This window comes from Phyllostomus discolor, chromosome 1 (genome assembly GCF_004126475.2).
Source record: "Phyllostomus discolor isolate MPI-MPIP mPhyDis1 chromosome 1, mPhyDis1.pri.v3, whole genome shotgun sequence".
NCBI lineage: Eukaryota > Metazoa > Chordata > Mammalia > Chiroptera > Phyllostomidae > Phyllostomus > Phyllostomus discolor.
The window spans coordinates 24,300,059-24,324,051 of NC_040903.2; the positions used below are offsets into that span (position 1 = coordinate 24,300,059).

Here is a 23,993-nt window from a genome sequence, read left to right on the forward strand (position 1 = left end):
CATACTTCATTTAAGAAGGTGCTACTGCTCAGTTTTTGCCATCTGTTGTCATGCAGAAACATCTGATTTTTGCCAAATCATCTGATTTTTTAAAAAAGAAAATGCATACATCTGAACTTTTAAACAAAATTTAACTTTTAAACTTATTCACCCATTCAGTGTTAGTAACTAAAGAGAGACGAGTCTTTGTATGAGATTTTAAAATAAAAATCTATCAAATAAAACCTATTTTCAGGTTGTTAACCTACTGTTAACAACATATGCTTTAGATTAAATGACCCTACTAAAGAATGGGGTATGAACAACCACTAGAGCTTAGCTTAGTTTACATTAAGTCCATACACAGAAACGTAAAAGTTTAGTTTCTAAATCCTCCCTACCATCTATCATGGCAATCTTGTTTAAGGATTAAAGAGGCTTGACTTTTCATAGTCACACTCTATGAACAAACAGATTGGAAGAAAATATTCTAATGCATCATACCTAGAAATAATTTGGCATGGAAACATCTGAAGGCTGTTGTTAAAATAAACTCTTATTAAACAAGTAAGACCATGTTCTCTACACATTTCCCACACAACAGAGTTCCTTAGAAGCTTGGTATCAATGTCCTTTATACCATAAAACAAATGCTTTTTATAAAGACAGTTTGAACAATTCTTAATTACCTGTATATGTTTTAAGAATTTAAAATACAAAGTTCTAATCCCAAATCTGTTTTAACTGTATAACTAGGCAAAATATTTCATTTTATCTAAACAACAACTGTAATATTGATCATAATTATACCATAGTTTGAATTAAGGATCAAATAAAATACTGGAGATAAAAAGCCTTTCAAAAAGTTCAAAATAGGAAGCAAACATAAGGTGTTATCTTCTGTAAGACAGGGGATCAACTGTCAAGTTTTTCATATTTTTTTTGAGGAGTTGTAAATTTCTTGTTTAGTTACAAAAAAATACACTCCCAAATCATTCAATAAAATTTTTGTCATTGATCTGTACTAAAAAGGAGTCATATAGGTGTAGTCAAGCACTCAGTTTGAAATCTTTTTATGTTCTAAAACAATCTAAAATTAAATACCATTTAAAACCAACATGTTTCTGAGATGCTGTAAGTCCTATCTATTTCTGTATCACTGTGTTTACCTGATACTTAACTAGGTATGTTGTAATTTTGCAATGTAAATTCTATGATCCATATGAGAGATACTATTTTATTCAAATGATTAAAAAATGTATACCTTAACTAAATATAAAAAGATAAACTGAACTCATATTTTATTCTTTCACAGGTAAAGAAAAACTATCTCATATGCATTTTTCTCTTAAAGCTTAAAGGCCTTAAAAATCATAGTCAGTCCTACCTTGAGTTTGAATTCAAGCTGTGGCATGACAGATAATAATAAATGAGGATCTATAGCAAAAAGTTCCTGAATCAGGTCAAACACGTGTTCTGACAAATCACTTACTGATGATCTTCCCAGCACCAGGACTTGATTGAAAAACTATAGGAGACATTAAAATGAAAATAAAATATCCACTTCATTTGAAAACTTGGATAGATTTTTAAACAAATGTGTTAAGAAAAACTATAATTAGGCATTACATATACAACTGAAGGGGATGAAACAGATGTTTCAATTAATATATATGATAGTCACCAAAACTGATGAAATAAACTTCTAAGCATCAAATTATCAATGTTACTGGAGGAGAAAGGTAAATAGAATTGGGTTGTTAGCTTTCTTTCAAAGTAAGATATTTCTAGGAATTTTAACTTTCATTAAAACAAAATAATCTAGATAGTTTATGTAATTCATCAAAGAGAATATGCTAGGATATTTTCTAATAGCAGAGAAAAATGTTTAAGCCTTAATTTATTTTATTTTTATTTGAGTATAACCAATTTTTCCATGACTTTAGTAATAAAGAGTATTTAAAGGTGGGGATGAGTTTAAAAAAAAAAAAACACTCAGGAAGTCAAATACATTATGACTTGGAAGACAAAGAAAGAAAAGCTGATGCTATAAAAGCTAACTGATAATTTAAAAGGATGTTAGAAGAAAAACAGAATATAATATCAAGAAGACAAATTAAATGACACCTCCACTCCCTGCCAACACACATATATACTTAGAAAAAAGTATTACATTTAAAAATGCTAAAGAGGCAGTTGTATGCAACTGACAGAAGCATATTATTTTTCTGATAGTATCATCAAATGATATTTCTTTTGAAGAGTAACATACTTTTATTCTAAATAGATGAAACTGTTTATAGGCTAAATAACCCTATACTGAAAGGCTCTAATATACTGAAATGGATTAAGAATTATACAACTCTGGAATAAATATAAGCAAAAATACATACGTTGGCAATGCATGCCTCAATAGTCTGGACTGTCCTTTTCAACAGGACTTTTGCAAGGTCAAATGACTGTTTATTTAAGTTCTGAAACAATAAAAATATGCCAAGTTACAAATGATTTGGTGATAAAAACATTAGAACACTACAGTCTTCAAATCTATAAGCAAAAAATACAATGGAATCCCATTCAAGGTTTTGCCCAATATTCTCCAGTCAAGTCATCTTAAATGCAGAATTTGGAAATAACACAACTATGGATCAAAAACTAAAATAATATACCATTTAGCCAAAAATCTAACCCTGTATCAAATTTAGTTTTACTAAACTCAAAATTGACCCAAGCCTTTTGGTTTTGTTTGTTAACTAACTTGAACTGGCAGTGATACCCATGTATCCTAAATACACACACACACATACACCCCCTCTAAACCACGATCTCAGTATTTCATTGTCTGATCAGCGTGAGCTCTGAGAAGGGTAGACCTGGAAAGTTATCCAAGTAAAACTGTCAATTAAATTATATTTTGAAATGCTGAATACTGTGTTTGCTCTTCAAGATTTCCAATGTACTGTAACATATTAAGGCCTAAAAAAGCCTAGAAAATATATATATAATTTTTACAAAATCAATGATAATGAACTCTTGTTTTGAAGAGTACCTGTTAACATCTCTACACTTTGAAGTTTTGGACCAAACTGAGGTTCATTCACCATCATTTTTCACCTCTCTCAAAAAGAGACTAGGAAGCCCTGCACTCTAGGTCAGTAGTCAGTAAACTTGACATGCCAAAAGCCAGATGGTAAACACTAGGCTCTGTGAGCCACAGGGTCAGTGCTGCAACTACACAGCTCCGCTGCAATCGTGTGAAAGCAGCCACAGACAAAAAGAAATGAGCATAACTGTGCTCAAATAAAACTTCATTTGCATAAAGAGGCAGTGAGCCAGATTTCTGACCCTAGCTTCAGGCTTTATTTCTCTGGCAAAGGGATAAGAATAGCTCAATATTAAGGCAACCTTTCTAGTTCTTAAAAGGGTATTTAATTTCCTATTCATAAGAATACTAACTAGAACATAAACACCAAATACACTCTCCAGTCCTCTCAAAGTTTTCCTTCTCTTATTTTGCCTGACATATACTATAACCCTTTGCCATACTCTCAAAATTTTGACCAATTACAGATTCATTTGAATCAATAAAATGCAAGTAATATCTGGAAACTCAGAGAGTCAACAGAGGAAGACTTTATAATTAATCACATCTAACATCTGAAAATAGGTCACTGAACCATTACAGAAAAAGAGCAGGAGAGTTAAGTATCAATAGTAGGTTAGGTATGTGTACAGCCCTGGGGTGGACCTTGTGGGGAGCTAAATCCTTCAGTTTCTTAGGAGGATCTAGAAGAGAGAAACAGAAAATGGAAATGGGGAGGAATATAAAGCTCTGAATCATCCTTTCCCCTTAACATGAACCATAGTTAATGTTAATAACTAATAGTAATCAACTAATGGTAGTAACTGTGGTTAACATTTAACATAGTTTCTACTTCTGCCCAAATCTTTTTCTGAAAGTGCTTAAGAAATACAAATTCCTATGCTCCACATCTATGTTATAAAGGAGAAAATACATTTTCTTTTTTTAAAAAACAAACAAACAAAAACAACTAACCAAGACAGTACCCTAACCCCTTATAATTGATATGAGTAGTGAATTTGAAACATTTTAAATTTTCCAGAAAATAGGTGACCCTTAACTGAATGAAAATGTTCCCCAATGTAATATGTTAATGTATCTTCTAAAAACAGTAACAGCTACAAGACTGTTGTGTGTTACTCCATTTTATTCTGGCAGAAGTATGACAGAAATAATTATGTGAAATTGCAAATGGTGAAAAATGATTATTTTTCATATGTGTAGTACTACCTTTAAATATTAACCTTTAATATTTTCATGTGTACAGACCTTATGTGCAGGAATGAGGTTAATAAGAATGGAGTCCAATAATTCTTGAGTAACTCCATCACCTTCCATGATGATAGAACTCATCAAGTCTAGCATGTGCATTTGTACTTTCTTATTGTGGCTATTGCTGAAAAAAGAAACAGAAGGCAAAAAAATAAAAAAGCCAGGCATACAAAAAAATATTAAACTTCTCAGTGTAAAACAACTACGTCAGATGTATAAGGATTTCCAGTTGAGGGAACCATGCCAATAATCACGAAGAAATTTTGGCTGCTCTGTTTACTTTCTCCTTCTGTTGACTATTATAATAGCTGTAAGGTATTGCTGTCAAGTATTTTATAAATATCAAGACTTTTAAAATAAATCAAGATCTTATACAGTCAGGACTTGAGCAGTAAGTTAAATTCAAAAACAGAAACGTCAAGTTGAAAGAAAGACCATCTTTGTGTTCATGGCCCCAGATTTTAAAACATGATAAAAATTTAAGTACAAAAACAAAAAAAAGAAAGACAAGATAATGAAGGTAGACAGTTTTTCATTGTTTTTACCCTTTCAAATATCAATACATTGCCCAAAATAAACTATAAACACACAAAAAAACCTATGCCATAAATTACATGTAATTTATGCTACATACATTTGTCACCAGAAGTTTTAGCTTACCAGACCTTATGACTAGAAGTTGCTAAAAATGTCATCCTGGTATCTCTCAAAGAATTTTAAACAAACAAATAAAATCAACTAAATGTAAAGCCAAGAATCAGTTTTGGTCCTGCTTCCTTAGCCAGTGAAGAGTCAATTGCAGTCCTCAATAATTATGTCTATTGCTGATACAGACTTACCTAAGAAGACCTGTTATAACTAGTAGAACATCTAGGCTTCTCTCCTTATAGCTGTATCTTAACTAAAGATTTGACATGCCCATATTCACATTTGTGAGAACATATATGCAAAGACAAGTCAAGAGAAATGTTATAATTTAGTTATACTGCTATACTGCTATAGATATATATAGGAAAGTTTAAATCAAGACCAAACTAACTTTTAATATAATTTATCTGTCTCATCTACAGTTTTTTAAAAAATTATTGTGAAATAATATATAACAGAACTGCTGGGCACTTAGTGGTAAAATGCAAAGATGAAAAATTTTTTAAAGTGGTAGAAAAATTGTCAGGTTGTTAGGTACAGTTTCCTGTAACTTTTAGAAAGACACTATTTTTTCATGCACCAAAAATATTTTCATATTGTCTTCTAAGAAAAACATTTCCTTGTAACTTTAAAAGATGTTAGTGTATATACACAGCAAGAAAAGAGAAAACCGGAAATGCTTAAAAAGTAACTTACTTGATCACTGAGAAGAGAGTCCTAAAGAGTTGAATAAAAATTTCATTGCAATCTTCCAAATCAAAGCAGATGTTATATGATTTAACCCAAGCTAAATTCTTAAAATAAAAAAATAAAAATTATTTACACACACAGAATAGTTACCCAAAATCAAATTCATTAATATACCTTAATTTTTAGAATTAAAAACCTATTTAAAGCTTATAAAAGTCCAACAGATAAAATTACAATTGTTAAAATAATCATGTACTCTCATCTTTAAAAAGACACATATCTGTTGGCATTAACCTTCTCTAACAGAAAAATTCTAAATTCTTGGACATATATAACACACAAAATATAAAAAGCAGTGAAAATTAATTCGACTTAATCATATTGCTTTAGAAAAGAATAAAAACAGAAAGATGAAAATAAAGTTTCGAATAATGTAACAGTTTTCCCAGTGGAATATACTCTATCTTTTCAGGATATGAGGAGCAATAAGTAAATAAAAGACATTTTATTAAGTGAGCTTTGTATAAAACAAAAAGGTTGATTTTACATTATAAAGTTAGTATTAAGAATTTTCAATTCCTGGCTGGTGTGTCTCAGTAGACTGAGTGCTGGTCTACGAACCAAAGGTTCGCGGGTTTGATTCCCAATGAAGACACATGCCTGAGTTGCAGGCCAGGTCCCAGTTGCCTTGATGTTACTCTCACAGATCAATGTTTTTCTCCCCCTTTCTCCCTCCCTTTCCCTCTCTCTAAAAGTAAATAAATAAAATCTTAAATATTTTTTCTAGAGTGATATTTTTTAAGTAAAAAAAAGGTTTTTTTTACCTCTAATAAATAAAAGTATCTATTAAACTGTGGACTCTTTGTATCTTCCAAACCTTTTAATTGTCTGGTAATAAACAAAAATATGTCCTGTTAAAAAAATGATAAAATATATTAATTTAGACACAAATACTTATTCTTTCACAGCACACTAATATATACATACATATTTTTTCTCTTATAAACTACAATAAAAGAAAATTCTCCTTTGGCCAAGTGACTTAAAACTGGCCCATTCAAAATAACTGGAAAAGAGTAAATCATATAAAATTATATCCTTTAGAAGCAAAAAAAAAAGAGCAGGATTTGAGGAGCCTTTGCTGGAGCTACATCTTTTCTTCAGTCTGAGCATCAAGATCATGAAATGCAATGGTGAAAAGCCAGACCAGTTTCAGTCCGGTATCTTCCAGGCTCTGCTGGAGCTGGAGATAAACTTGGACCTCAAGGCCCAGCTACGGGAGCTGAACATTACAGTGGCCAAGGATACCGAGTTGGTGGTAGTTGGAAAGCTATTATAATCTTTGTTCCAGTTCCCCAACTGGTGTTTCCAGAAAATCTAAGTCTGGCTGGTAAACAAGTTGGAGAAAAGTTCAGTGGGAAGCACGTTGTCTTTATCACTCAGAAGAATTCTAAGCCAGCTCGAAAAAGCTGGACAAAAAATAAACAAAAACAACCCAGGAGCCACACTCTGCCTTGCACAAAGCAATCCTAGAGGACTTGTTTTCCCCAAGTGAAACTGTGAGCAAAAGAATCCACATGAAACTGGATGGCAGCTGGTTCATAAAGATTCATTTGGATAAAGCCCAGCAGCACAATGTGGAAGCACAAGGTTGAAACTTTTTCTGATGTCTATAAGAAGCTCACAGGCAAGGATGTTAATTTTGAATTCCCAGTTTCAGTTGTAAACAAAAATGACTAAATAAAATATTCTCAGTAGAAGTGAAAATGAAGATTATTATTGCTATAAATCTTTAGGCTTTCTCATTCTGACAAAATGACAGGTTCTATATCTTGTTACCCTTCTACAACAGAACTTACATTTTACTGTCTTCATTGTGCATCATGGAAAACAATGATTTTCATTTTAAGGATACCTGGATGCAAGTCTTTCCATTACTATTTCCTACATGTAAATAATAATTTTCAGTACCTACTTTTGAATTTGATGTGTGACTTCAAAGTTGTGTGGAACAAAAGCAATAATAGATTGATTCCAAGGTTGTAATTTTCATGATGACAGTGCTTCATTTCTTAATAAACTTTCTTAAGTTTTAACCCAAAATAATACTAATGTGGGACAAACTCATTTTAGGACTACTTAAAAGAGTCATAAGGAATAAAATTTGTCAAGAATAAAATTATTCAAAATATGACATCAGCTCAAGATCAATTCAAAACAGGAACTCCTCAAACATTTCAACCAAAGGAGGGTCACCAAGATAAGCATAGTTTTGCATGTAGAATAACTTGTAGAGAAAATCAGGCATTTGAATGTATAGGTTCTGACACACTATTGTTTTAAAAGGTGTCATTAATACACTATTTATCCCTTCAATTTAGCCATCAAGGCTTTGTGATGGGTTATCCTGAAGGTTAGATATGAGCAGAGAGGAACTAACTTTGATCTGTATTTTTCAACATCTCATAAAAATACCAGTCATGTTGTAGATAGTCAATGAAAGTCTAAGTGAATAGTCTGTTTTGCAATTTATGACAATTTATGATCTTATGATGACAAGATGAATAACACAAACACTATGGTCCTAAGAGCAATATAAACTATGAAAGCAAACCAATTTTGTAAATATTGCTATTTACCTTAAGTTTATCATGGGATGTATATGGAGCTTCTGGGGCATAGATTCGAAAGATGTCAGCCAAACAACATGCTACAAGGAGACGCACATCTTTATTGGGATTCCTGAGGAAAAATTCAGATGCAAGATGCAACGCTAGTGGGAGATACTGCTGTTTTTCATCTTCTGAGTCCTGATCCATATCCATAAAAGTTTTTACTACCATCTGTAAAATATATGTAAGAAAAGTATAATCAACTCCTGATATTTAGAAGTCAGTGAGGATATATATATATTTAATTATTTTTATAACACAAACGAGTAATCAATTATTTCAGAGGATTCACAATCAGTTTTTGTAAATAATCATTAAGAATTTGGGTAAAGACATGAGCATGAAGAAATACCCATTTTTGGGCAACTCACAGACACATTACCTGCATTTGCACCAAATTTATGAAGAACATAAGACTCTGCCCTGGCTGGCGTAGCTCAGTGGATTGAGCGCGGGCTGGGAACCAAAGTGTCCCAGGTTCGATTCCTAGCCAGGGTACATTCCTGGGTTGCAGGCCATAACCCCTAGCAACTGCACATTGATGTTTCTCTCTCTCTGTCTCCCTCCCTTCCCTCTCTAAAAATAAATAAATAAAATCTTAAAAAAAAAAAAAAAAAAAAAAAAAAAGAACATAAGACTCTTATTATTCATTTTAAATCAGCCCAGGTAAAAAGTTTTTGGCATCATGTGCACAACCAAATCCATTTGATATTTTGCAGTATCATCGATTGTTTCTTTTATACTTTATTTGTTTTTAATATATTTTATTGATTATGCTATTACAGTTGTCCCATTTCCTCCCCCTTTATTTCCCTCAGCCCTGCACCCCCCCCCAACCCCCGGTTCATCTCCATGGGTCATACATATAAGTTCTTTGGTTTCTACATTCCCCATACTATTTATTCTTAACCTCCCATGTCTATTTTGTATCTGCCATTTACACTACTTATTCCCTGTACCTTTCCCCCAATTCTGCTCCCTCCTCCTCCTCCCCGTTGATAACCTCCATGTGATCTCCATTTCTGTGATTCTTGTTCCTGTTCTAGTTGTTTGCTTAGTTTGTTTTTGTTTTTGTTTTAGGTGTGATTGTTAATAGTTGTGAGCTTGCTGTCATTTTACTGTTCATATTTTTATCTTTTTCTTAGATAAGTCCCTTTAACATTTCATATAATAAGGGCTTGGTGATAATGAACTCCTTTAACTTGACTTTATCTGGGAAGCACTTTATGCCCTTCCATTCTAAATGACAGGTTTGTTGGATAGAGTCATCTTGGATATAGGTCCTTGCCTTTCATGACTTCAAATACTTTCCAGCCCCTTCTTGCCTGCAAGATTTCTTTTGAGAAATCGGCTGCAAGTCTTATGGGAACTCCTTTGTAGGTAACTGTCTCCTTTTCTCTTGCTGCTTTTAAGATTCCCTCCTTGTCTTTCATCTTCAGTAATGTAATTATGATGTGTCTTGGTATGTGCTTCCTTGGGTCCAATTTCTTTGGGACTCTCTGAGCTTCCTGGATGTCTGTTTCCTTCACCAGATTGAGGAAGTTCTTGTTCATTATTTTCCCAAATACGTTTCCAATTTGTAGCTCTTCCTCTTCTCCTTCTGGCACCCCTATGATTGGGATGTTGGAACATTTAAAGTTGTCCCAGAGGTTCCTAAGCCTCTCCTCATTTTTATGAATTCTTGTTTCTTCATTCTGTTCTGGTTGAATGTTTATTTCTTCCTTCTGATACATACTGTTGATTTGAGTCCTGGTTTCCTTCCCATCACTGTTGGTTCCCTATACATTTTCCTTTTCTTCACTTTGCATAGCCTAACTTTTTCCTCTATTTTGCGACCATACTTAACCACTTGTGTGAGCATCCTGATTACCAGTGTTTTGAACTCTGCATCTGATAGGCTGGCTCTCTCTTCACCACTTAGTTGTATTTTTTCTGGAGCTCTGATCTCTTCTTTCATTTGGGACACATTTCTTTGTCTTGGTGCACCTGTTACATTGTAAGGGGTGAAGTCTTAGGCATTCACCAGGGCAGGGCAACACACATCACTGTGTTGTGGCTCTGTATGTGGGGGAGTGGTCTGAGAGGGGACAATGCCTCTTGCTCAGCTCTCAGCTGGCTTTGAGTAACTTCCTTTGCTACCTACAATCAAATTGGGCCCTTCTGGTGCTGATTCCTGGGTGGGTAGGTTTCTGTATGTTCTAGGACCCTGTGGGTCCCTCCAAGGAACTCTCCTGTGAGTCTGGCAGTTTCTCCCACCTTTGCAACCCCACAGGTTTTTTCACAGTTATAGGCTTTGAGGTTTTATTTTTCCGGGCTGGAACCCTGGGCTGCACAGTCTGCCTCGCTCCCCAGTTTTTCCTCTCGGTTTATCTGCATGCAAATGTGAGACCACCCAGTCCACCAGCCGCCAAGGGCCACCTCATTCTGCCCAATAGCCTCCACCTTGCTGTGTATCCTCTCTGTCCCAGCTGCTCATCTCCACCCCTCTGAACTGGCCTGGATGAATATTTCTTCTTTAACTCCTTGGTTGCTGGACTTCCATACAGTTCAATTTTCTGGCAGTTCTGATTGTTTTTGTTTTTAAATTTGTTGTTGTCCTTCTTTTGGTTGTGCAAGGAGGCACAGTATATTTATCTATACCCCCATATTGGCCAGAATTCTCTTTTATACTTTATTATTAAAGATGCCTTGATTTGGGCTCCTTAAAACTGCTATTTTATTTTATACTTTAAGAGGTTTGCAATTTTCAACAGAAAGCCCTGTTTAAATGTATTTATGTAGCTGTACTTCTTTTTAAATGCTTTAATTATAAAATAACCTCTCATTTTTTATGGTTACAAAGTTAACAAATGTACATTTTAAAATGACTTTAAAGCACAAAAAAAGTATAATTTTAAAAATTCATAATTTCTCAATCAGTATTTTATCTTGCTGGTTTGTTTTCTCTGTAAAGATGCAAGTAACCATCCACTATAATTATTCATTTATCAAATCATGATTATTCCCTCAAGCCTTCAAATTTCTTTAAATAAAGCAGACTTTACCTAACTAGTCACCATCATCAAACACTGAATTTATACATCTATTTCTGTGTTGCCAAGACTTTTTATCATGTGTTGAAATTTATCAAATATTTTCTGTGCCTATTAAAGTGATCATTTCCCCGCTAATTCTTTTAATACCTGTCATAATACTTTGTGTATTGCTAGATGTGATTTGCTATTTATTATACAAGGTGGGGCAAAAGTAGGTTTATAGTTGTTTATATGGGAAATAATATGACAGTAAATAACAATACAAGAAGAAACTGTTTCACACAGAACTGTAAACCAACCTACTTCTGCCTTACCCAGTATTGTTTGTTTTTGCGTTTATATTCATGAAATAAATTTAAATATAGCTTCTTTTCTTAAGACAACCACGTCAATTTTAGCACTGAGGTTATAATGGCTTGAAACAAATTGGTAAGTGATTTTTCTTTTTTTCCTATTTTATAAAAAGTTTGTAGTAAGGCTGGTTTTACTTAATTCCCACCACAATTTCTTTATCCATTTAAGTGTTGATGGACACTTAAGTTGTTTTCATGTCTTGCCTATTATAAATAATGCTGCATACATATGTGTGTATACACACACTGATTATATACATACACACAATGAATTATTATTATTCAGCTACAAAAATAATGAAATCTTGCTACTTGCAGTAACATGGACAGACCTTAAGGGCATTATGATAAGTGAAATAAGTGAGACAGAAAAAGACAAATACTGTATGACCTTTCTTATATGTGGAGTCTTAAAAACAGAACACCAAGCTCCTAGGCACAGAGAACAGACTGGTGGTTGACGGAGGTGGAGAGTGAGAGGTGGAAGAAATGAGTGAACTATTCCCAGTTTCTTTTTTCATTTAAATAAATTGAATAGTTTATAATTTCAAAAAAGAAACAAAGAAATCCTGCACCTGACCAGGAAAAAAAAAACAACCCAGCAACAACAATAAAGAATCAACATACTATTTCATTGAATTTCAACCAATTAAGTTATTTTCTGGGAAAAATTCAGTATCGTGTTTTTCTAATAAACCACTAGAAACTACTCAAAAATATAATTTGTCCTGCTTCTAACATAGTCAGTCAAGGTTAGTAGTCTTTGATGAAGCAAGGTTACTGTTTCATATGTAAATTGTGTGGTATGGAAAAGTTCGATGCTGCACATTCACCATCCTCTTCCTGAACTCCAAACCCAATTCTATTCTAAAGGCTCATTCTATCAGCTCCAAACCATTTAATAAGTATATGATATAAAACTATACTTTTAATAATTCCTGAAAGTTTCTAAATTACAGGAAATGTTTTACTCCATTTCTATCTTAGAGATAACCAGTAGTAGTAGGATTCCAAAAATAACCTGAATACTTACTGTAACAGAGACAATCATAGAAGCTGTTTTTAGTTTCAAGGGAAATTCCTAAGATCCTAAAATATTATGAGTAGTCTTAAAGCTTTACAGTCTAACACCTGCACTGAGGCTTCAGAGGTCTTGACTTTTGGTTTTAACATAACCTTAGACGTTCTCTAACCTGGGTACTAGTGAGGTAGAAGGACAAAATGAGTGAAGGCAACACAACGTAAACCAATGAATTACTGTACAGTTTGATCCTCAAATAATAGAGAAGATTTTCAATTCAGAAACAATATTTTTTATAATTAGAGTATTTATAATAGTACTTATAGCTATAACTTATTCAGTTCTTTCTATGTGCCAAGTAATATTTCAAGTAATTTAAAGGTATATACTATTAACTCATCTAATACAATGATTCCTTGTGGGAGGATTAACATCCCCATTTAACAGATGAGGAAACTAAGGATTAGTAGTTTACTCATGGGTATAAAAATTCAAATGCAGGCAATGTGATAATTACTCTTACCACTTCTTACCACTCTTAACCTATATTATATATAGTATAGCACAGTAGGACAAGTGGTAATGCAAAATAACTAGAGAAAATTTTTTTAAAATAGAGAGAGCTATGTATTATATAGTGTGACAGCTTTTAAGTGCTATACTATTAAGTGATATTCCCAAGCCAAATAAAAAACCCCACCTTTCTCACAAGGTATTATAGTTGGTGAAGACAATGATAGAGAATTTAAATGGGAGCACATGGCAGCTCAATAGATGCCTTTAATATATTATTTTAACTAAGTGTTCTAGCTTTCCTTTTCCTTGATGAAGGTGGAACATTTGTCGTACTCTTAAAATGACTAATCATCATTATTTAAGGTCTTTACTCAAAAATGCAATGAAAAGCAGTGGGCTTTTCTTAAAGTTAAATGAATTAGAATTTGGAAAAAAGAGGGAAAGAAAGAGGGAAAGAGAATGGGGCTCAAGTTTATATCTGTGGGGGGAAAAAGCTAGATGAAATTAATTATGGTACAAGCAGTGAGAGCCAGAGGATAAGCAATAGTAGGTCGAGGGAAATTCCCCAGGGGCAAGATGAAAAGAGGATGATGGGAAATAGTAGACAGTGACAGAGAAGTGAAACTGGGCAAAGGCTCCCTAAATCAGCTGCCAGAAAATACTTCTGCCCAAAAAAACTTAATGACTGCTAGAGAAACGGAAAACCAAATGCTGGTTCTTTGAAAACATCAACAAAAATTAATAAATCTTTAGCTAAATTCACCAAAAAAAAAAAAAAAGAAGACTCAAATTACCAGATTTAGAAATGAAAGAGGGGGTGTTACTACTGACCTGAAAAGGATTATGAAGGAAGACTACAGACACAAAGAAAAGCCCAGGCCCACATTTAATTCAGATTTACTGCTAAATTCTGTACATTTCAAGGATACCCATTTCCCCCAAACTTTTCCAAAAAATAAAAGATAATGAAACCTGTCCAATTCATTCTGAGGCCAATATTCATCTATTTCCAAAACTAGACTAAGATATCACAAGAAAATTATAGATTAGTATATCTTATATATATGGATGCAAAAATCTTCAACAGAATACTAGCAAACCAAATCCAGTAACACATAAAAAGAATTATACATTATGACCAATTGGGATTTATGTTAAGAATGCCAGGTTAGTTTAACACTAGAAAATCAATTAATGTAATACATATTAATAAAAAACCAAAAATCACATGATCTTAATAGATGCAGAAAAAGAATTTCACAAAATCCAACACCCTTTGATGATAAAAATACTCAAGAAACTTGGAACCGAAAGGAAATTTCTCAACACAGTAAAGGGCATTTGTGAAAAATCCACAGCCAACATAATACGTAATGTGGAAGATTGGATCTTTTCCACTAAGAGTAGGAACAAGACTAGAGTATCTGTTTTCACCACTTCTGTTTCACATAATACTGAAGGTTCTAGCCAGGGCAACTGGGCAAATAAAGACAAACAGATCAGAAAAGAAGTTATCTCTCTATTCACAGATTACATGATCCCCTAAGGAATCCACTGAAGCCAATTAGGATTAATAAATAAGTTTAGCAGAGTTCTAGGATACAAGATCAATATACAAAACTCAATCAAATTTCTAAATATTTGGAATGAACAGTCTAAAAATAAAATTAATAAAACAATTCCATTTATAATAGCATCAAAGAATAAACTAGGAAAATTTAACAAAATACATACATATAAAACTTACAGTCTGAAAAGTACAAAACAGTGTTTTGTTATTTTTTAATTGTTGTTCCAGTATAGTTTACTGTCTTTTACTCCCATCCCTGCCCACTCCCCCAGTTACAAAACAGTGTTGAAAGAAATAAAAGATCTCCATAAATGGAGAAATATTCCATCTTCATGGAGCAAGACTTAGCATTTTAAGACGGCAATAGTTGCCAAATGAATATTCAGCTCAGTCCTCATCAGAATCCAAGCTGACTTCTTTGTAGAAATTGACACACTCATTCTAAAATTCAAATGGAAGAGCTATAACAACCCTAATAAGAACAAAGTAGGAGGATTCACATTTCCTGATTTCAAAACTACAAAGCAACAGTAACTAAGACAGTGTAAAGGTCTTACCACAAGAAAAAGATGTTTTAAAAAAAGATAATGGATGTTAATCAAACTTACTGTGGTAATCATTTCACAATATATGTAAATGACATCATTTTGTGGTACATCTAAAACTTATATACTGCTGTATGTCAATTATATCTCAAAACTAGTGGGGAAAAAACAATGTGGCTCTGGCACAAGGATAGACATTAAAATCAATGAAATAGAGTTGAGAATACAGAAACAAACCCATATTATCAACAGTGAGCTAATTTTCTACAAGGGTGACAAAGCCATCCAAAGGGGAAACAATTTTCTTTTCTATAAATGGTGCTAAGGAAAGAACAGCCATTACAATAATAAATGGTGCTGAGACAACTGGACATCCATGTGCAGAAGAATAAACTTGGACCCTTACCTCATACCATTTATAAAAATTAACAATTTTTTATCAATTTCAATTTTAAACAATTTGATCAAAATAGATCAGACCTAAATGTCAGAGCTAAAACTTAAAAATCTTCAAAACAGGCACAAATCTGTGTGGCTATAATTTAGGCAATGGTTTCTTAGATGTGACACCTACAGTATAAATGACAAAAGAAAATATATTGAACTTCATCAAGATAAAAAACATTTGTACCTCAAATGATACCATCAAGAAAATGAAAAGACAACCCATACAACACAAGAAAATTTCTACAAATCATATATATCTGAGCTCTGGCTGGTGTGGCTCAGTGAATTGAGTGTTGAATTGAGTGCCAGCCTGTGAACCATATGGTCGCCGGTTTGATTCCCAGACCGGGCACACGCCTGGGTTGCCCTGGCTGCCCAGCTCCCTAGTGGGGGGCAGGCGAGAGGCAACCACACATTAATGTTTCTCTCCCTCTCTTTCTCCCTCCCTCCCCCTCTCTCTAAAAAATAAATAAAATATGAAACAAAAAACATATCATATACCTGATAAGGAACTTGTATCTAGAATATATGAAAGGAACTTTTACAATTCAATACTAAAAATACAACCCAATATAAAAATGGGCAAGGCATCTGAGTAAATATAGCTCCAAAGAAGATATACAAATGGCCATAAGCTCATGAAAAAAATCCTGACATATTTGTCACTGGGAAAACGCATATCAAAACTACAATGTGATACTACTTCACATCCAGTAGAGTGGCTAGGATCAAAAAACCTGAAAATTACAAGTGTTGTCAAGGATGTGGAGAAATTGGAAATCTTATACGCTACAGGTGAGAACATAAAATGTTCTTTTGACACACTTTGGAAAAGTATGTCAGTTCCTCAAAAGACTAAACAGTTACCATATGACCCAACAACTCTACTCTTATAGGCAAAGGAAGTTAAAATGTATGTCCATTTATATTAAGTTTGATGGCCAAACTAAGGTATGTTGATAGAAATCAGAACAGTGTCTGCCTCTGGAGAGGGAACATAAGGCCGCCTACTGGAATGCCACAAATGTTATACATCATGACCTGGATAACGATTACGTGTGTATACATATATAAAAATTAACAGAATGTCACACTTGAGGTTTATTCATTTTATGTAAAAATATATTTTAAAAAGATGTAGAACACACACAGCTAATGCCACATAGGATCTCCCACTCTCTGTAACTTTACATTTTTCAGGCTGTACCTGTGGTTGAAAATATCAGAAGAAAAAGTTAGTAAACCTGAAAATAAACTAACAGGAATTGTCCAATTTGAAGAACATATAGGCAAATGGTTGAAAAAAGTTATAGAGTTCTAGAGATCTGAAGAAAACATAAAAACATCTAATGTATTTGTAATTGTATCCCAGGAAGAGAAAAGAGGCAGAAAAAAATCTCTTTAAGATACAATGACCAAAAATCTCCCAAATTTGGTGAAAGACAAATTTACAAATCCAGGAAGCTCAGTGGTTCCAAAGGAGGACAAATATGGGGGAAACACACACCCTAGGACATCACTGTAAAACTGCTGAAAAATGAAAGAAAAAGGAAAATATCTTGAAAGCAGCTGGAAAAAAATGACACATTACATATAAGAGAACAAAAATACATACTGTTTTAAGTTCTACTTACTATTGATAGGTTCTATGACTTTAAACAAAATGACATAAAACAAAACTAATTTTACCACAGGCTAACTGGTAAAAGAAACAATAAGTTCTTATGACATTTTATCCACATTATAACAAAATAACATCGAAGAAAAAGATGTTATTCAAGGACCTACTATATTGCCACTGACTTCTCATCAGAAACACTGGAGAATTACATCTTTAAAGCACTAAAATTGTCAACTCAGAATTTTATATCCAAAAAGTAACATCCTTCAAAAACAAAGGTTAGATAGACATATTCAGACAAATGATGGTAACATTTAAGCATCTGTTAAAATGCATTAAATAGCCCTGGCTGGTGTGACTCAGTGGATTGAGTGCTGGTCTGCAGATCAAAAGCTTGCTGATTTGATTCCCAGTCAGGGCACATGCCTGAGACCAGGCTGGGTCTCCAGTTAGGGGTGTGCAAGAGGCAACCAACTGATGTTTCTCTTGCACATCGATGTTTCTCTCCCTTTCTCCCTCCTTTCCCCTCTCCCTAAATATAAATAAATATTTTTAACTCATCAAATAAAAATAAAAAACAATTTAAAAACTCATCAAATAGCAATTCATCACTACATATAAATTTCATTCTCCCATACACAGCAAACCCAGTTCAGACAGATAAGAACTGATTTAATCCCTCACACTAACAACCTGACAAGGAAAGAAAGATGTTTACTTTTGTGCATAAGTATTGTTTACCTCAGTCTCTGTTTTAAAAAAATACATAATATCCAACATCCAATAAAAAATGGGTGGGTAGGATTGAGGGGGTCCATTGTCCAGAGATAATAAATCAACAGAAACAGATCCAGAGATGGCTCAAATGCTAAAGCTATCTATCAGACACATACAGATGCTCCTTGACTTATGATGGGATTATATCACAATAAGCCCATTGTAAATTTGAAAATATCATATATTGAAATGAGTTTAATTGATGCTGGCAATTTCACTGCATCACTGATTCACTTATCCTTTAAGATGGTTGAGATCATCCACTGTGAAAGTCCTGACTCATCTGTGATGGCCTTACTGACTTGCCACCTTCATGCCGGGCAATTTTCTTGAGTTTCGTCTCAAGAGAAATTTCCCTTCTCTTTGTTTCTTCTCCCCAGAAGCAAAAGATATAAATGGGAGTTTTATAGACATGATGGGATTTGAACACAATAATACAATATCTAAAAAATGCTGGCAAAACCATACACTGTACATTATCAGTTGTTTCCCCTCTGTGATTTTGTGGCTGGGAGCTGTGGCTTGCCGCTGCTGCCCAGCATCATAAAAGTATCCTATGGCATATTACTAGCCTGAGAAAAGATCAAAATTCAAAATTATACTGTCTACTGAATGTACATTGCCTTTTCACCACTGTAAAGTTAAAAAATCTTAAGTTGAGCCATCGTGAGGGACTATAAACAACTATAATTAATGTTAAAATATATAGGGGAAAGGTAGACAACAGGCATTAACAATGGGGAATTTCAGCACAGAAATGGAAACTACATACATTAAATTGTTGAACATTATCAAACAGACTGGAAACACAGTAGGAAAAGAGAGAAAAAATGGTTAAGAAATATTTGAAGAAATAATGGTTGAATGCTTTTCAATAATAATGAAAGATAAACTCAGAGAAACCCAAACAAGAAAAATACAAGAGAAACACAAAAGACACATCAGGGCCAAAAAAGGGGGGTAATATAGAGGGTGCCCAGAGAAGTAAGTAATCTCCCTCACTAAGGGATACAGCAATTTACTCCTTGAAATGTTCTATTTAATTACCATCATATATTTGAAGCACTGCCCATTTGCAAATAATTAAAGTAAAATGATAAGTAATAAAGGCACAGGATGCTTCAGAAATCCCACAGGAATAACATCATCTGTTAATAAGAATGATTAGTTTTAGAGAGCCATATTTCAAATGCAAAACAGATCAATGTTACCTACACTCCTTTTTGGAAAAAGTAAAATGCTAATTAGTAAAATATATATAAACTATTAATTCAACTTCTTTTTAAAAAAGAATTTATTTATTTACTTTTAGAGAGAGAGAAAGAGAAGGAGGAAGAGAAGGGGAGAAACATCAATATGTGGTTGCCTCTCACATGCTCCCTACTGGGGACCTGGCTCGAAACCCAGGCATGTGCCTTGACAGGCAATCAAACCAGTGGCCCTTTGGTTTACAGGCAGGCACTTAATCTACTGAACCACACCTTCAGGGCTCAACTTCAATTTTTTTTTTAACTCCAACATGCTATATTTGTAGCAGTCAGCACAAATTAGAAAGACTAGAATATTATCAGATTTCACTGGAAACCCAGAATGTTAGATTTCAGTAGTGAATAAACCCATCAAATGAACTTGTAAGCTATTACCTTTAGAGACTATTTTTGTTAAATTACATTTTTATAACTACTAGTTAAACTGTCTAATAGAATTGTAGATTAATAGGGTTCTAAATAATAGATTGCCACCAGATTAGGTAAAAGGTCATGGTATACACAGTCCCATGACTTCCACATAAACTCAAATGTTTTCAGAATAAAGCTAAATTTAAAATAATAAGGGAATATTTGTTTCTGGGAAAAATTTTAACTTAAAATAAAACATCCTATAACTAATTTTAGAAATCCTTTTCAGGCAAAATTTTTGAGAATAGTTAATATGAAATTTAGCAGCAGGGAAAGTAAAATATATTTCTGGGATACTCAGTGCATATTTTTTGTATCAAGATCACCTAAAGGACTTATTTAAAATGCAGGGGAAAATGTAGAAATTGAACCCACTCCCAAATTACATTTGTTTAGGGGAGGGGAAGATTAACAGGTATCTGATTCTTAACAAAAGTACCAGTTGATATTTAAGAACTCTCAAAATCTTAGAACCACTCATCTAGATCAGAGCATGCTGATTATCTTCAAGATTTTCCATTTTAGGTGGATGCAAATCTCCTGCACCCACCTAAAATAAGTAAATTTGGCACATAGTGCTCTACCTTAGCCAAACAAGAAAAGTCAAAATTTGGAATATTAAGAGGACAATAAATCTAACTTTGCTAGAAAACATGAGCAATATGTAAATAATAAACATTTGGGCTCTTCCATGCTAAAAAATATAGTATAGGATGTGGGGAGGGATAAATACGCAGAACACAGATGATTTTTAGGGCAGTGAAAGTACTCTGTGTAATTATTTGTCCAAACCCACGGAGTACATACCAAGAGTTAACCCTAATGTAAACTATGGACTTTGGGTGATTATCATGTGTCAATGTAGGTTCATCGGTGGCAACAAACATACCATTCTGAAGAGTGACATTAATAATGCGGAGGCCATGCATATATGGGGAAAAGGAGTACATATCTTTGAAATGTCAATATTTTCCCCTCAAATTTGTTATGAAACTAAAGCTGCTTTAAAAAATAATATTTTAAAACAAATAAAAGTTTTAAAGGATTACTTAATGACATGGATATACTCACTATATTGTTTCATGAAAATCAATACATTTACAATATAAATAAAAAATTAAATTGTATTTAAAAAATGGCAATATAAACTTTGGGTGATGATGACACGTTCATGTTGGCCCATGGATTGAAATACATTACTCTGGTAATGGATGTGAAGTGTTGACACCAGAGGCAGGGCAAGGGTGGAAAGGCAGGGAGTTGTTGGGAACTCTGTACTTCCCACTCAATTTTGCTGTGACGTGTACTGCTCTAAAAAATTAGCATCTAGTAAAAAAAAAATAAAAGCATTAACAATGGAACAATAAATAAGAAAGTAGAGAAGGACATAAAGAACAATTGAGACAGCAGCAGTTATATAAGGACACCACTTTGTTTCTGGAAGGAGTTTAAACCATGTTTAGATATAACACTCTTCAGCTCAAATGCCTGGGCTATTTTTTTTTTTAATTCAAATTTCTTTCTTTTTCATTTAAGGACTTAATTATAATCCAAAAAAATCTGGTAAAATATCAATTAAAGGATGGAACTGAATATAGGAGACCAAATTATATAATATCACTCCCAAGAGATCTAAAACCAATTTTATTTTATTACTGCCTGATGATTTTTACTACTTTCTTCAAAGCTATTTAGGTAGATGGTTTGAGAAGAAAATAATTTTCTAAACTTCTCCCAGAAACGAAGTAGTCTCCTTATATACACTGAATCAATCCTTATGAATCTCAGGTTAAACATTTTAAATCAATGATTTTCTTTTTGCAGATGAAGAACTCATCTCTACTTAGTTTATAGTGGCTAGATGAAGGATATTTAACTCAACAAATGTCTGAAATTACAGGACCACTGAATTTAATTTTCAAGTATTAAACTTAACAAAATATACTTTGGTATCAGTTTACTTAGAATTCCCTCCACAGAAATTCTAGGAAATTTTGGAAAAACACACACTGATTAGGTTCCACTTATAGGTGAGATCATATGGTATTTATCTTTCACCACCTGGATTATTTCACTTAGCATAACTCTCCAGTTCCATCCATGCTGTTGAGAAGGGTAGGAGCTCCTTCTTTCTTTCTGCTGCATAGCATTCCATTGTGTAAATGTACCATTGTTTTGTTATCCACTCATTTACTGAGGGGCACTTAGGTTGCGTCCAGCACTTGGGTATTGTAAATTATCTCACCTACAAGTGGAACCTAATCAACAAAACAAGCAAGCAAGCAAAATATAACCAGAGACATTGAAATAAAGAACAAACTGATAGTAACCAGAGGGGCTGGGGGAGAGGGATAATGGGGGAAAATAGGGGAAGGGCCATCAAGGAACATGTATAAAGGACACATGGAAAAAGAGGGTAGGTTCGAGGGTGGGAGGCAGGGATGGTTGGGGCAGGGGGAAAATGGAGACAACTATACTTGAACAACAATACACAAATTATATAAAGAAAAACATACTGAATATATGTGATAAAAATCCAATTCATATTATAATAATCTAGTACATAAAATTCTACTAACCATGCTTTTCAATTTTACTCATCTGTAGTCTTCCCATCTAGAGTCATATCATGAAACTTTCAGTAACTAACTGATTTATTCAGACAGTATCATTTAGAAATGGATAACTGTTCAAATGAAGATGCTACCTAGTCTGGACAAAAGGATAAAAAGACACCACAAACTGATCACAAAGAAAGGGTGGTATGCACATACTTAAGAAATTGTTTGGTCATACTCAGACACATCACTCTTCAGCTCAAATACCTAAGAGACTTTCTTTTAATTCAAATTTCTTCCTTTGTCATTTAAGAGCTTTAACAATTTCATAGGTACTGTCCTCTTTTTTCCTCCCAAACTTCTCTCTTTTAAGATGCTTTAGCAAAACCGTTTCACTCATTTTTCTTCAAACACACAAGCCTGTTGCTGTCTCTCAGTCTTTGTCCTGCTAGTCATCTGTCTGGCATGTTTTACCACCAATTTGCCTACCAAAGTCTGAGTTTTTGAATCCCAGACCAACTGTCACCTCCATGAAACTTTTCTTGACCATCAAAATTCTTAGTATTTCTTTATCCAATGAAACAGATACAACCTTAGTGCATAACTGGCATTTAACTTATAAATTATATGATAATCTCAAATATTTTTCATATAAATGGAAATCCATTCCAGTGCTAGTCTAGTATAAATCCAGTTTCCCCCATGGACTAATGCTATTTAAGAATTGGCTTTATCAGCACCAATCATAGTGCTCTCTACTTTGGCAGAATTTTAAATGTTTAATCTTAATGATAATTTTATAACATGAACAACAATGCATATTATGGCAGTTCCCATTTTGCATACACTATCACGTATTTAAGAAATGATATATCTGTAACCTCCAAAGGCTGAGGTTCTCTGTATTTAGGTACACCTATAACTATGTAGAAGCACACCAGTTGGGAAGCTCTGCTTTAATGTAAAAAGACCAAATGTCAGACTTAGGCAGTGTGGCTCAGTTGATTTGAGTGTCATCCCATAGACCAAAGGGTCTTGGGTTTGATTCTCGCCCAGGGCACATACACAGGTTTGCAGGTTCAAGCCCCAGTCAGTGTGTGTATAAGAAGGCAGCAAACTGATGTTTCTCTCTCACATTGATGTTTGTTTCTCTCTCCCTTTCCTCCCCCAACACCTTTCTCTCTTGGAAAGCAGTGAAAAAAAAATTGTCCTCAGGTGAGGATAACAAAATTTTTTTTTAATTTAGTAAATTCCTTTGTTATGTGTGTATCTGGCTTCCTACTGAAACTGTTATCTAGGAACTTCTTGATTTGTCATCAGCAAATAAAAACTTGTTAAGCATTTATTTAATATATAAACTCCACACATTTTATCTTTCTGACTGGGGAATTAAAATAGACACACTTTCATGTGCCAACTACCTCATCCAAAGTAGTTTTTAACTTAAACGCTTAATTCTGAAAATAAAAACTCGTAGAAAGAAAGTTCATTAATATCCTTAAGTATGTTCTTCCAGTATAAGCACCAG

At 33.6% G+C, this 23,993-nt stretch overlaps 1 protein-coding gene, 1 long non-coding RNA gene and 1 pseudogene across 4 annotated transcripts in view; 2 read left to right on the plus strand and 1 right to left on the minus strand.

Moving 5' to 3' along the window:
• Positions 1-23,993, minus strand: part of PDS5A (PDS5 cohesin associated factor A) — a 119,767-nt gene that overhangs the window by 76,051 nt on the left and 19,723 nt on the right. For all 3 annotated transcript variants that reach the window (XM_028507080.1, XM_036019899.1, XM_028507081.2), the window contains exons 3-8: positions 8,311-8,514; positions 6,496-6,582; positions 5,678-5,775; positions 4,331-4,457; positions 2,373-2,453; positions 1,367-1,507 (exon numbers count right to left, since the gene is read on the minus strand). In XM_028507080.1, coding sequence (XP_028362881.1) covers positions 1,367-1,507; positions 2,373-2,453; positions 4,331-4,457; positions 5,678-5,775; positions 6,496-6,582; positions 8,311-8,514 — 738 coding nt within the window. The remainder of the gene's footprint in view (positions 1-1,366; positions 1,508-2,372; positions 2,454-4,330; positions 4,458-5,677; positions 5,776-6,495; positions 6,583-8,310; positions 8,515-23,993) is intronic.
• Positions 6,789-7,428, plus strand: LOC114491397 (annotated as a pseudogene).
• LOC118499254 lies at positions 14,975-15,978 on the plus strand. The gene is made up of 2 exons (XR_004901781.1): positions 14,975-15,025; positions 15,111-15,978. It is a non-coding gene; the product is annotated as an uncharacterized LOC118499254 (long non-coding RNA).